This window comes from Protopterus annectens, chromosome 11.part0 (assembly GCF_019279795.1).
Source record: "Protopterus annectens isolate FY-2018-M chromosome 11.part0, PAN1.0, whole genome shotgun sequence".
Lineage (NCBI taxonomy): Eukaryota > Metazoa > Chordata > Ceratodontiformes > Protopteridae > Protopterus > Protopterus annectens.
Genome location: NC_056745.1, coordinates 1,139,234,515 through 1,139,247,811, shown reverse-complemented (window position 1 = coordinate 1,139,247,811; position 13,297 = coordinate 1,139,234,515). Strand labels below are relative to the sequence as shown.

At 35.9% G+C, this 13,297-nt stretch overlaps 1 protein-coding gene across 1 annotated transcript in view; it reads right to left on the bottom strand.

Moving 5' to 3' along the window:
• Nucleotides 1–13,297, bottom strand: part of EFCAB6 (EF-hand calcium binding domain 6) — a 3,527,179-nt gene that overhangs the window by 369,326 nt on the left and 3,144,556 nt on the right. The window contains exon 29 of the mRNA XM_044088493.1: nucleotides 12,193–12,377. Within this exon, the coding sequence (XP_043944428.1) occupies nucleotides 12,193–12,377 (185 nt within the window). The remainder of the gene's footprint in view (nucleotides 1–12,192; nucleotides 12,378–13,297) is intronic.

Sequence of the window (13,297 nt, the reverse complement as noted above, 5' to 3'; positions counted from 1 at the left end):
TATGAGGGATTGGAGGTGAAAATTAAAGTTGGGTGTCTTCTCTTATAAGTTCTGTCTGAACAGAGGAACCAGGCAGGGGTGTCCTCTTTCGCCTTTGTTATCTGCATTATATATAGAACCAATGGCAAAGAAAATAAGGGACTCAAAATTCAAGGATATAATTGGTATGGTAAATCAAGAAAAGTTGGCTTTATTTGCAGATGATATTATTTTATACCTGATAAAACCAGGAAAGGACAGCTTAGTGTTGTGGAATATTCTGACATAGTTTCAAGTCTTTTCAGTATATAAAATTAATGAAGATAAAACAAAGGCTACAGCTGTAAACTATGTACCCACACGCAAATTGGTTCAGCATTACCCATATTTATGGGGGCATGACAAAACGAAGTACTTAGGAATATGTTTTAAAAAAATATGTTGTTATGGTGGTTAAGAATATGTGGGAAGAGACTAAACAAAAGACAATACAAAAAAAGAGGAACTGAAAGCTCTTGTTTATGGATATGGATAACAAGATAGAATCAGTGAAAAATCTTTTTAGTCCCTTTAGTTTTATACACAGGTCAGACATATTTTTATCAACAAGAGCAGAAGTTCTGGATAGCTATTAATAAAGAGGTGAAGGATTTTATCTGGGAGGATAAAAGGGCAAGAGTCAAGTGGGATAAGTTTATCCTTCTAATAGAACAAGGTGGCTTGGGATTACCAGATTTGAAGGAATATTTTAGAGCTATACAGTTAAGGCTCCTATACATAGCACAAGCAGAAAGCTATAATTCAAAATGGAAAGGGATGATGATGAAAGGGGAGAGGCTCAAGAAATAAGGAGAGAGTGGGATTTTGGATGCAGATCTTTAAGAATAACAACAATAGCCATACAGAATATTATATTCATAAAGTAGCAGAAAGTACTTTAAGAACTAAACCAACACAAGTGAGAAAGGATATTATTGATGATAGGGATGACTGCAATTTGGGTACAGATAATAGGCAAGAGGGGGCAGAAATTTACTTGAGAAAACTAGCAAAGGAACCAAGGTATTGTGAGCAAATGATTAGACAGGGAAAGGCAATTGAATAGGAAGAAGCCAAGAATACGTTTGGACTGCAGGCTAGAGACTGCCTTCCTTATCAAAGATTGATATCAGGTTATAGGCAAAAAGAAAGAGTTAGGAGAATACTAAACTGAAAGAGCAGCAGCATTGGTAGAGTTTTAGTTGGCATACGAAATACTGTATGATAACTATAGGAATCGATCAGAGGAGGTTAGAAAAGATTGTGAAGAGAGACTGGATAAGCAATTTACAAAGAAACAAAGCAAGGATATATGTATCACTCCCAAATACACAACAAAGTTTAGAAGATGTAGTATTTTTGCTTGTAAGTGTTTGCTTACGTATTTTTATACCCCAAGCATATTCCAAAGAATTTTTCCTCAGGTAGATTATGCAAGAGGTGCCATGGAGAAGGAGGAGGTAATTGAGAACATATTTATTGGGAGTGTAATGAGTTTGCAGGCTTCAGAAATTCCCTTCAGATTACATCATCAGAAATAATGGGGAAGCAAATTAGTGCAACTAAAGAAATTATTTTTGAGGTGGGATACAGGATCTAAATTGCCTAGACACAGCAAAGCCTTGCTAAGATTAATTCTGGTGGCAGACAAAAGCAAGCAATTATTAGAAAATGGAAGTCAAAGTCTAAACCAGCTGTCTTTGAAGTAGTGAATATAGTAACAGAGATAAAATAACTAAGTGAGACCTTTAGAATAGGTAGGAGCAAAATACATAGAAAAAATGGGAATTGTGGAAACAATACATGCAGAATAATTTTCTTGAAGATGAATGAGGTTTAACAAAAGGCAGGAAGTGAGTGAGTTATGTAATGTTGGATTGACAATGAGTGTAAAAAAGATTAAATGTGATGTGTAATGTTTATAAATGAGAATATGCAAATATGGTTTGTTTTCATTTACATCAATGTACAATTGCTTATATCATAAGTGATAATTCAATACAATGATTAAATGAAAAAGTAATTTCTAAAGACTGGAAACGTATATATTTTGTATACCTAACCTTTCACTAGTACCACAGACTTAAAAAAATGAAACATAAGAAATTTAAGCAGACTAGCATACATATTACCTTTTTAGAGGCTCAAAAGCTTCCATAACAACATGACTCTTTCTTTATCAGAGCATTTGCATGAAAGCCTAATAAGCCAAACAAAGGGCCCATATAAATGTTCAGTTCTTTTTCTTTGTTGCTTGAAGATAATGTAGGGATTCTAGATTTCTTGCTTGTAGCCTTACAGCATCCACTCCTGCCAGAAGTTCTTTGAATGAGGAGTAGTTCCATTCCATATTTCCAATGTCAGAAATGTCACTGTTATTTTTGATAATGTAGTTGCTTCTTTCAAGGTGATGAAAGTTCTTGTACCAGAAGTAATAAAAACAAAATGAAAACTCCAGCAAAGCTAGAACTTCCACTGAGTGACCTCCCAAACCTCTTGTATCAGAGGCATATGGGATATATGCAAATGATCCTTATGAACATCAGCTGTTCCAGCTAATTGGCGATTCTGAATGCCCATGACTTGTTTCACCATTTTAATGGACAATTTCAGGCCAATAAAGCCTGAAAGCCAATAAATAACAAATAAAGCTTTATTGGCCTGAAATTGTCCATTAAAATGATGAAACAAGTCATGGGCATTCAGAATCGCCAATTAGCTGGAACACCTGATGTTCATAAGGATCATTTGCATATATCCCATGTGCCTCTAATAGAAGAGGTTTGGGAGGTCACTCAGTGGAAGTTCTAGCTTTGTTGGAGTTTTCATTTTGTTTTTACTCATTGTTTTTTTAGTGACCTTCTCACTTATTGTTTTAGTTTGTACCAGAAGTAATGAAATGTTTAGGTCTTGCTAAGTACAACAAATGGTCTTTAATATTATTTTGCTTCAGTAATTCAATTAGTGGCCAGCATTCTCTTTTCCAAAGTTTTTTTTAAACACTTATTGTCAAATCTTATGATGGCGGTCTCTGTTTTACTGAAGATTTAGACCACACAGTCTGCAAGATTAATTCCTTGTCTAAATATGACAAAAATGACTACAAATCTTTATTCGACTATGTTAGGAAGTTAAGAACTAACACCGTGGAAAGTTCAGAATTAATCTACAATAGCACCACACTCTCTATCCCAAAGGAAATAGCTACTGTCCTTACTAACAAATTGAGTGAAAATATTACTTCACTCATAGTTATAGCTATTCCACAGGTTCCACAATCCCAGCCACCTCTTTAATTACTATGGAACAAGCTCTCTCGGCCCTCTCAAAAACTAAGAATACTTCATCCCTGGACCCTGATAACATACCAGGATGCCTGATTACCAGTGCCAAATATGAGCTTTCTGAACACTTACTTAACCTCTTTAAGTCTCTCCACTGGTTACTTTTCTGAAGCCTGGAAAACAGGTGTTGTAAGGCCATTATGCAAGGAAGGTCCAATCACAAACCCTGGTAACTATATACCCCATTAGTTTCACTGCCCTCATATGTACAGATATGGAATGCATTATTTCAGCTTCATTAACATGGAAATTGAAGCACTCATAACCTTGGACTCCCATCAATTTGGCGTTGTCAAAGGAAGGCCTTGCCTGTTTAATCTCATTAATTTCTTTGGTAAAGTAACTAAAGCAGTGGATAGTGGTTATGTAGTGCATACAGTATATCTAGACCTGGCCAAAGCTTTTAACACTATTACCCATACAGGCATTATTGACAGACCTGTAAATCAGAATACTGGATAGATAACTGTCTGTCTCACAGAATCTTTGCAGTTACAGCAGCAAGTGCCATTTCTGAAAAAAAATAAAATAAAAAGGTACTAGGGGAATACCAACAGACTGAGTTTTGTGCCCTCCCCTATTTGGGATATATTTCTCAGATCTTCAGGCCAGCACTCCTGACCCATGGTTAACTAAGTTTAGAGATGACTGTAAAGTGAGTATTGTTATTCAGTCCTCAACTGACTCTCAAATGTAACAACACAGGTTAGACAATGTGAGCAACTGAAGCAAGGGCAATGGTCTCAAGCTGAAAGCAAAAAAAAAAATGTAGCACAGTTCATTTTGGTAAACAGAACAAATTCCCTTACCATATGGAATATGGACTCTTCCAGTCAGACACTGTTGTAAGGGATCTAAGCACTTGTTGATAATTCCTGATCATTTGTCCATCATGATTCCACAGTAGTTCAGAAAGCATTTTACCTGACCCTTCTAATTTCCAAAGGCATCTCTACTAGATCCACAGAAGTCTTATTTCTACTTTACTCAGATCTTATTACAACCATTAATAAATATAATGTACCTTTTGGCATGTATTTGTCTAAACATATCACACCACTTGACAGACCTCAGAGATTCATAACTAAAGAGATCAGAGGTCTCAAAAATCGTACTTATGAGGAAAGGTGCCTCTTGGATGTTCACCTGGCTGTGTAATGTCATTGTGCAATTCTGTTTTTTTTTTTTAACTTGCTTGCAATTTAAACAAAGTTAATAAACATTAAAGCCAAGCAGGCAGTGGTATCAGCAACACAGACACGCAACAAATGATAAAAATACAGCAGCAGCCAAATAAACAGACTTTAATGTATATTAAAAACACTTTATTATTAAACAAAGATAATAAAGTACTTTTAATGTACATTAAAGTCTGTTTATTTAGCTGCTGCTGTGGTATTTTTATAATTTGCAAAGTTAATAAACATGTTTCTAATGCTGGTTTTAATGTTACTTTTCCCCACACCCAGTTTGCATGTACTGCTGAATGAAATGCCATACAGATTACTGTGGAATCTGTCTACAACGTTCAAAATGTCTGCAGGTACAGTAGCTGTTGAGGTTGTACTTATCTTGTGGTGTAAGGTGAATATTGTCTTCAAGGAGCAAGATTTTCAAAAACATCATAAAAATACAGATATGTGAAAACATGTGACAGCAGAGGTATTACATATTCAAACTTTCTTAAAATAACAATCCTGGCAACTCAGGATAAGCCTCTTCAAGGACTGCTTTTTAGAAGGGATCTGCATGACTGTAGTAATGTGACAAATCTAAAGTATGAATATGGAAATAAGAAAGACTACCATTCTGCCAAACTCATGTTAGTACTGAATATGAGGAACTCAAGAGTGTGCTGAGGTTGTAACCCAATTAGTAAACAAGATGATAATATAAAACTGCTTCCTGCTACATTTACCTCTGGGGACAACCAGATACCGGACTTGTTATGAAATGATTTCCTTCTTCTACTTATTGCGGGAACTCCATAAAGAAGTAAAAAAAATAGCCATTAGTACTTGATGTTACCTGGATGGACCAAGTCATGATAAAAGTTGGAGAAAGAGAAGCCTGTAATGACTTATCTTCAGGTAAATTAACATAAATTCAGGATAGCTCAGCAGGAGAGTCCTGCACTCATAGATGCTTTAAAAAATGCAAGTAGCTGAATCAAAGAATCATAGAAAATACTATGCAAATGGGCCATGTGGCATTTTATGCCTTGCTAGTATTCACCATCAGATCTTACCTTGCTTTTTCAAAGAGGAATAGGTCAGTCATACCAGGGGCATGGATTTGTGAATACCTGTCCAATTGACTAACTACTTTTTAAGGAAGATAGTCACATGGTTGATCTGAAGTGGATGTTTGCTCCACTGAAGAGATACTAGTTGTGTGATAAATTTGTCTCTCCACCATGATTTATTTATCTGTTGAAGCAGGTTTACATCTCTAGTACTAGTGTTCACTGGACTGTTTCATTTGTGGAGATCTAAGAGGTCTTGTACTGTCGGATCCCTAATAGCACAAAAAAAAAGCAAAGGTCACCACTAAGGTGGTGGAGGTTGCTTAAAATAAGGCAGAGCTTCCAGCCTCTCTTCTCAGCTCAGATCTTTTAGGCCTATGATCTGTTTTGTTAGGTACCTCTGGGGTAATTCGAACTGCCTAATATGTCTAGAGGATACATCACAAAAGTGGCATTGTTTTCCATGATTGGCCTGATCAGTGCATACTATAGAGGTGCAAAGACATCTTCAGATCTTGAGGAGATGCATTTTTCAATCAACTGTACCAGATAAATGGATTTCCTGACCAATGTTATAACATAATAATCAAAGGAGAGGGAATTATCAACCCATGTTACAAGGTCCCTCACAACAGTTTCATTTTGAAGTAAAGTGTTGTCTATACTATAGGCTGGATTGAGGGATTGTTTACCAAATGCAACAATATTACACTTTGTAGCATTCAGTTTTAGCCAATTTCCTGTGTACCAGTTATTACTGTATAAATTCAAGTTGCAGCTTATGCATGCTAGAAGGGGATTTGAGGATGTCAAACAGTTTACAATCATCCTCAGTCTTGGTTAACATGAGATCTTAATTTTTATATGGAGCTCAAAGAAGTATATGAAGAATAACAGAAGACCCAGCATGGATCCCTGAGGGACTCTACTGGTTACCTTCATGCTCTCTGAGAATGTGCCTACCACCCATACTGTGTGGGCTATCAATGCTTATAACTATCCTTGATGTTACACCTTTGTTCTGCAGTTATTTTCAGCTTTGGAATTATGCTGAGAGTTTAGGAGGTTGGTAGGGGCTGTAAGAAGTTGTGCAATGTCCAGATGTTTGCTAGTTTTGGTCTGTTCATCAAAAATGTGGGGGTCACACAATGCATGCTACTGCAAAATCTTATTCTAGTGCTGTTATTAGTTCATACGTCCAGTATTTTAAATCTTTAATGTTCAGTCTTGCTGTAGTGCTGTCTTCATCTTCTGTGGGTGTCTATGCCATGTGTGCATGAGTCTGTGTAGCTGTCTTGTGTTTCTGTTCTGTGTGAGGGAATCTGTGTGGGTGTCTCTATTTGGTCTTGCTGACTTGCTGTATTTGTCTTATGTGTTTATGTTCTGTGTGTCGGAGTCAGTGTGGGTTTCTTTGTGTACCTCTATGGGACTGGCTACCTTAATGCATGATGTACAGAGGCTTGTAATAATGTAACAACATTGCTGCTAAATTCAAGTCAGTGTGTGCGAGTACCTCTGTGAGTGGCTACCTTGCTGTGGTACAGGGGCTTGTAACACTGATACTAAATTCCAGTCAGTGTGTGTACCTTGGCACTTCCAAGTCTTTTTAATTGTCTGAATGTAGTAACACTATACAGTGATCATTAAATGGTGCTGGATGAGCTTGACAGGGAAGGTGGCATGGAGGCAATGTGGTCACACTTTATATTCTCCTGGGTAGGACCCCCAACTTGTAACTTGCTGGGGGCCCCCAAATTGTTAGCACTGGCCCTGCTTACAAACTCCACCATGGAGGTCTGTGTTCAGCCTTTCAAGCCATGAAAAATCCAGCCTTATTTGACCTCCTACTCCTTAGAGGGACTAATTTTATCTCAAATACTCAAAGGAACTAACCTTCATCAGCAGATAGATAAGACAGGTTGGTATGATATATTTGTATCCCAACGTATCCCTTAACTCTGGAACAAACTTGCTCTACATGTCAAGCAGAGTAGCACACTTGACACAGTCAAGGTAAACTTATACAACTGGATGGACAGCCTGAAATGTTTACCTAGTCTACCCTGTTTTGCCCTTCTTGAGGCTAGAGGGAACATTTGAATAGAGTTTTTTGACTAGGCTTGAAATGGTTTGCAGACTAATTGCTACTACTTATCTATGTACCACAATAGATCTTGGAGGAGAATTAGGACTTACAGGAATGGGCTTTCCATATGCATTATGATATCCTTCAATTCCAAAGGACAGTACTTCTTGCAGGTTCAAGATACCACATCAGTTCCTTCAGTCTTTTCAGGTACTCCAGAGATCCTTATATTGTTCCTCCTGTCTTTGTTTTCTAAATATTCAATCTTGTTTACTAACCAACTATTTTACTTGCATTTTCATTCTAAGTTATTAAGAAGGTTTCTATGATGTGAAAGAGAGACTTAAGCTTTTTAACCATGTTTGTAAGTAGTATAGTTCGGTTTGAACATTTGTCCTTTAAGACATCCAACTTATTTTGAAATTTGTCAATCCTCAAGCAGAGGTCTTGTATGGAAGTTAATACCCACTGAAGATCTTTTTCAGCAGCCATCTCTCTATGCTGAATTTGAGCAAAACTCATTTCTGGATGCAAGTTGTTCTGACAGAAAATGTTTTTCTGAAATCAGCCAAGTCCTTTCCAAGTCTAACAACAAAAAATACCCAAAGCTGTTGAATGTCACTCAGTAAAACAAATAAACACTCGAATAAAGAAGTAATAAAGCAAGTGTCCACCATAGCTGATATCATACACGGCTTTATTGCAGACAAAAACGATAAGCACTTTCACACATTGCTGTGCTTCATCAGATCCATAAATACAAACCAAATAAATCCATATATATATATATATATATATATATATATATATATAATAATAATATATGCCTTCGGGCAGATAGCCCAGTACCAACCTATGAACCTATTTATATAGTAAAAACAAAAGCAATTATCCAATTAAAAATAACAATTAACTATTGATGCGATCTACACTTAAGTAATGGCTTTAAAGGAATAACAGCATTAAGCCGTGGGGGGCTTATCTGCCTGTAACCTAGTAATCCATTTAGTCTCTGCCAACTCTAGCCTATTGTTAAAATCCCACCTTCTCAAATCCACTGGTATTATCTGTAAAACCAAAAATTCAAATATATGATCAGCGTATAAAGAAATATGCTTTGCAAGTGCATTAAGCAAATTATGACGCCTTATGTCCCCTAGGTGCTGCAAAATGTGTTCTTTAAGCATCCTTAGGGTCTTACCTACATAAAAACAAGTGCAGTGCCTGCACCTAGCCATGTAAATTAACCCTTTCAATTTACAATCAGCATAAAAATGAGCCTTAAAATTGAAACCCACTCCAATATGCTTAAAATACCATCCTTACACATAAAGGGACAAGCCTTGCAAGTCCTACAAGGAAAAGTGGCCAGTCGATCAGAGACTAGTGGTGAAACAGTAGTTGTTTTAAAACAAAGTTGTCTTTTTAAAGACAGATTATAAAGGTAAAGGAAGGTTTATTACCTATCATGTCCCTAATTTTTTCATTTGATATTAAAATCGGCCAATATTTATAAACAATATCACAAATATGATGAACATTATTACCATAAGTCAAAGGCATCCTAATAAAATTATTGGTAAGCCTTTCTGAAGAATTACAGGTAGCTTGGGGCTCACTAGATCTATTAAAATATGGCTTACATCTTGTAGTACGCATTGAGTCATTTCTATTAGGGTATTCTCTATCAAAGTTTTCTTGTACCCCCCTATTCAATAAGTCTCCCTCTAGAACAGCTAATGCATTCTGATATTCAGTGTCCTCAGTGTATAATCTCAACATTCTCAGAAACTGACCTTTAGCGATGTTCCCAAACACATGCCTGGGGTGCATATTTCTCTGATGGAGAAGAGCTTTCTTCCTACAAGATTTCCTAAAAAGGGACCCACGAATAAGACCATTAGCCATAGTAATTTTAGTGTAGGTAAGACCCTAAGGATGCTTAAAGAACACATTTTGCAGCACCTAGGGGACATAAGGCATCATAATTGGGTCAATATTACATTATCGAAGTTTCAGAATTTCGAACACCATATGGTTGACACCATATGATTGAAACTTTGAAAAGGTAAAAAAAAAAAAAAAAAAAAAAAATGAAAAACAAAAAAAATAAAAAGAAATGTAACTGCTGTAAGCAGAGGGTAAGCCCCCCTGCACCCGCCACACCCCCGCTACTTAAATATACCAGCTCCGAGATCGCACTTTAACGGAGTTAGGTGCAGGAAAGGGAAGGTTTCCCTTTCCTACGCTGTAGCGCGATTTTGGAGTTGGTATACTTAAGTAGCGGGAGGTGGGGGGGGGGCGTAGTTACTTTTGTTTTTTATTTATTTTTTTACATGTTCGAAGTTTCAGTACTTTGATCATATGATGTCGACCATATGGTGTTCGAAGTTCTGAAACTTCGATAATCTAAAACAGACCCATCATAATTTGCTTAATGCACTTGCAAAGCATATTTCTTTATACTCTGATCAGATATTTGAATTTTTGGTTTTACAGATAACACCAGTGGATTTGAGAAGGGGGGTTTTAACAATAGGCTAGAGGTGGCAGAGACTAAATGGATTACTAGGTTACAGGCAGATAAGCCCCCACGGCTTAATGCTGTTATTCCGTTAAAGCATTACTTAAGAAGTGTAGATCGTATCAATAGTTAATTGTTATTTTTAATTGGATAATTGCTTTTGTTTTTACTATATAAATGGTTTTATTTTGTTTGTATTTATGGATCTGATGAAGCACAGCCATGTGTGAAAGCGCTTATCCTTTTTGTCTGCAATAAAGCCGTGTATGATATCAGCCGTGGTGGATGCTTGGTTTATTACTTCTTTATTCGTCCTTTCCAAGTCTTATCAAGCCCATCATTGCACAGCGCTAAAAGTCTCAAATAGTTACCCCACCATTTAATATACATAAAGCTACTTTCTGCTTACAAAATTATACATTATCCCTCTACCTGTCTTGCACTAAATACAGCTCTAGACAACTATGCCTCTAATCGACCACTAAGATCCAGTGACCAAAAACATCTTACTGTACATAAACCAACCAAGTCTACCAGATACAGGATATACTCCTACTTTACAGACTAAATCACAGAATTATGTACCCATATTTTTTAGGTCAACTCATTCCCTCCAATCATTCAAAACCACTGTATCAAATATGTGGCTCTGTTTCTGCTCTATCACTGGCCAACACAAGCACCATTATAATAAAAGGTACCTTCTTCTAACTATACTCTATCCCCATTCTCACTCACCCTTCCCTCTACTCATTACTCATTACTCCCTTTTGCTGACTACAGTCTACTCTCATTATCAATCAACATCCCCTCCATTCATCCCTCCTTATTCTAATTTTACACTCTAATCCCTCTTCCTTTTACTCATCTTTCCTACTGTGTCTCTCCTCTCTTTTCACTCTTCCCATATTCCCCACCTTTATAACTATCTAGGTTTCGCTCAACTTCCCTCTTCTCTCTCTTATGAGTTTATTTCTCTCCCTGTCAGCAGTAATTTAATATCCTAGCACATCATACAACCACTCTACATATCAAAATAGTCCTATACTGTGTATGTATACTTTATTCCTAGATGATGTTTAAACTGAATTATTTATCACCCAAATACTGCACACATCAAAGCTGTGTTCCTACACTATACTATTTATTTTTTTAGCCAATGTCACATTACACTATCTTCTCATATATTTCTCTGATATCATTAGTGTTTAGTGTTTGGAGCTTTTCTCCCTGGGCATCCGATGAAAATAAGCAACAGGCTAGCTGGAAATTCCCAGTAAACAAATATTAAATAAAAAAGCTAATACAGATGTGGTTGGAAACTTTTTAGTATATTAATTCTTAATACTTAGAGCAACTTTTCCATAAAATCATTTATGCACAGGTTACCACAGCTACTGCTGCATGGTGGCCATTTTTTATCCTCTTCCAATCTCCATGACTCTTAATGAAATAGCAAGGCATGCTCCTTTAGACCTACCACAGATGTATCACAGTTCCTAACCCTAACCATATTTTAGGTTAAGTTAAGCCGGGAAATGTTTTGCTGTATTAAATGTTCTTCCCTGGTTTAGAAGTCTAATAGAAACCAAAATAAAATAAAAGTAAAATAAAAGAGTTACACTGTTATGACTTACATTTTGTGTTACACTCATCACCTCTTTTTGTCATGATATTTGTGTATTTTATTTTCTTGTTTCCTTCCTACTTAATTCTAGTGCTTTTTCATGTTTAATTTATCTTAATTTTTACACCAAAGACTTACCAGCACATGGACAGTGCAATAATTTATCAGTACAGGTTTATACTCCCTGTTCTTTGTTTTCACAACTGACCTGGCAATAAACTTCATTTTTCACATATCTCACCTTGATATAAAGCCTTACATGAATATAAAGGATCTTGCAAATAATGGACTAATTATTTGTGTATATACTACTTTAAACAGTAACTGAATATTGCATTATATACATACCGGTATCCTGGATTTTGGAACTTTCATTCTCTTGAGCAGATTTCCCTCCTGAGGTTTCAGAACAAGCACAAAGTGGTGAATGAATTCAGGATATGAGAACTTTCCTTTGTTCTTAGTGTCATATTTTACGATCAGTTGCTCAAGCTCTTCTTGGGTCATTTTCATGTCCAGATTTTCTATCACGGCTTTGACAAATGCATCAAAATGTGTAAATGAATAACAATCAGGGTTTAATATGTAATAAGTATGCTGATGATTTCAGAACTACATAGCAGAAGTAAACATAGTATATATATATATATATATATATATATATATATATAGATACAACATTCATACAATAATGCTACATTATTTTCAACCAATTTTTCCAAGGTTCCTACATGAAATAAATACAAATTGACATTCTAATAGCAAACCCCCTGCACTCCTCCAAATCTCCTGCATATTATATTACCCCTGAAAATAGGTCACTAGCCTGTGACTAAACCAGTCAACAAAGGATAAAGATATATATATATATATATATATATATATATATATATATATATATATATACACACACACACACACACACAGACGCACACACATAAATGAGTATATCTGTGAAGCTGTAATTTCCCAGAATGTGGCTTAACTGGCTAGTATATATATACATACACACACACACACACATAAATGAGTATATCTGTGAAGCTGTAATTTCCCAGAATGTGGCTTAACTGGCTAGTTATGCATCTAAAAATACAATATGTTTTGTGCACAAACATATATTTGACATACAGCTCTAGCCATATTCTGTGACAGCAGGTAAAGGAAAATAAAACAAATAATCCAATAAAAAATGGCTTAAAGGAATTAGATTCATGAGTACTATGTGCTTCTGAAAACTCTCCCATTTTACACACACACGTGTATATATATATATATATATATATATATATATATATATATATATATAGATATATATATAGATATATATAGGGTCTGTTTTACAAGATCGAAACTTTACTTAATCGAATAACTAAAGATCGATCTTGTAATATCGAAAGCCAAAAACCTTGAATGTTCGATTTAACACAGGGAAACCCTTCCCTTGGCCGCA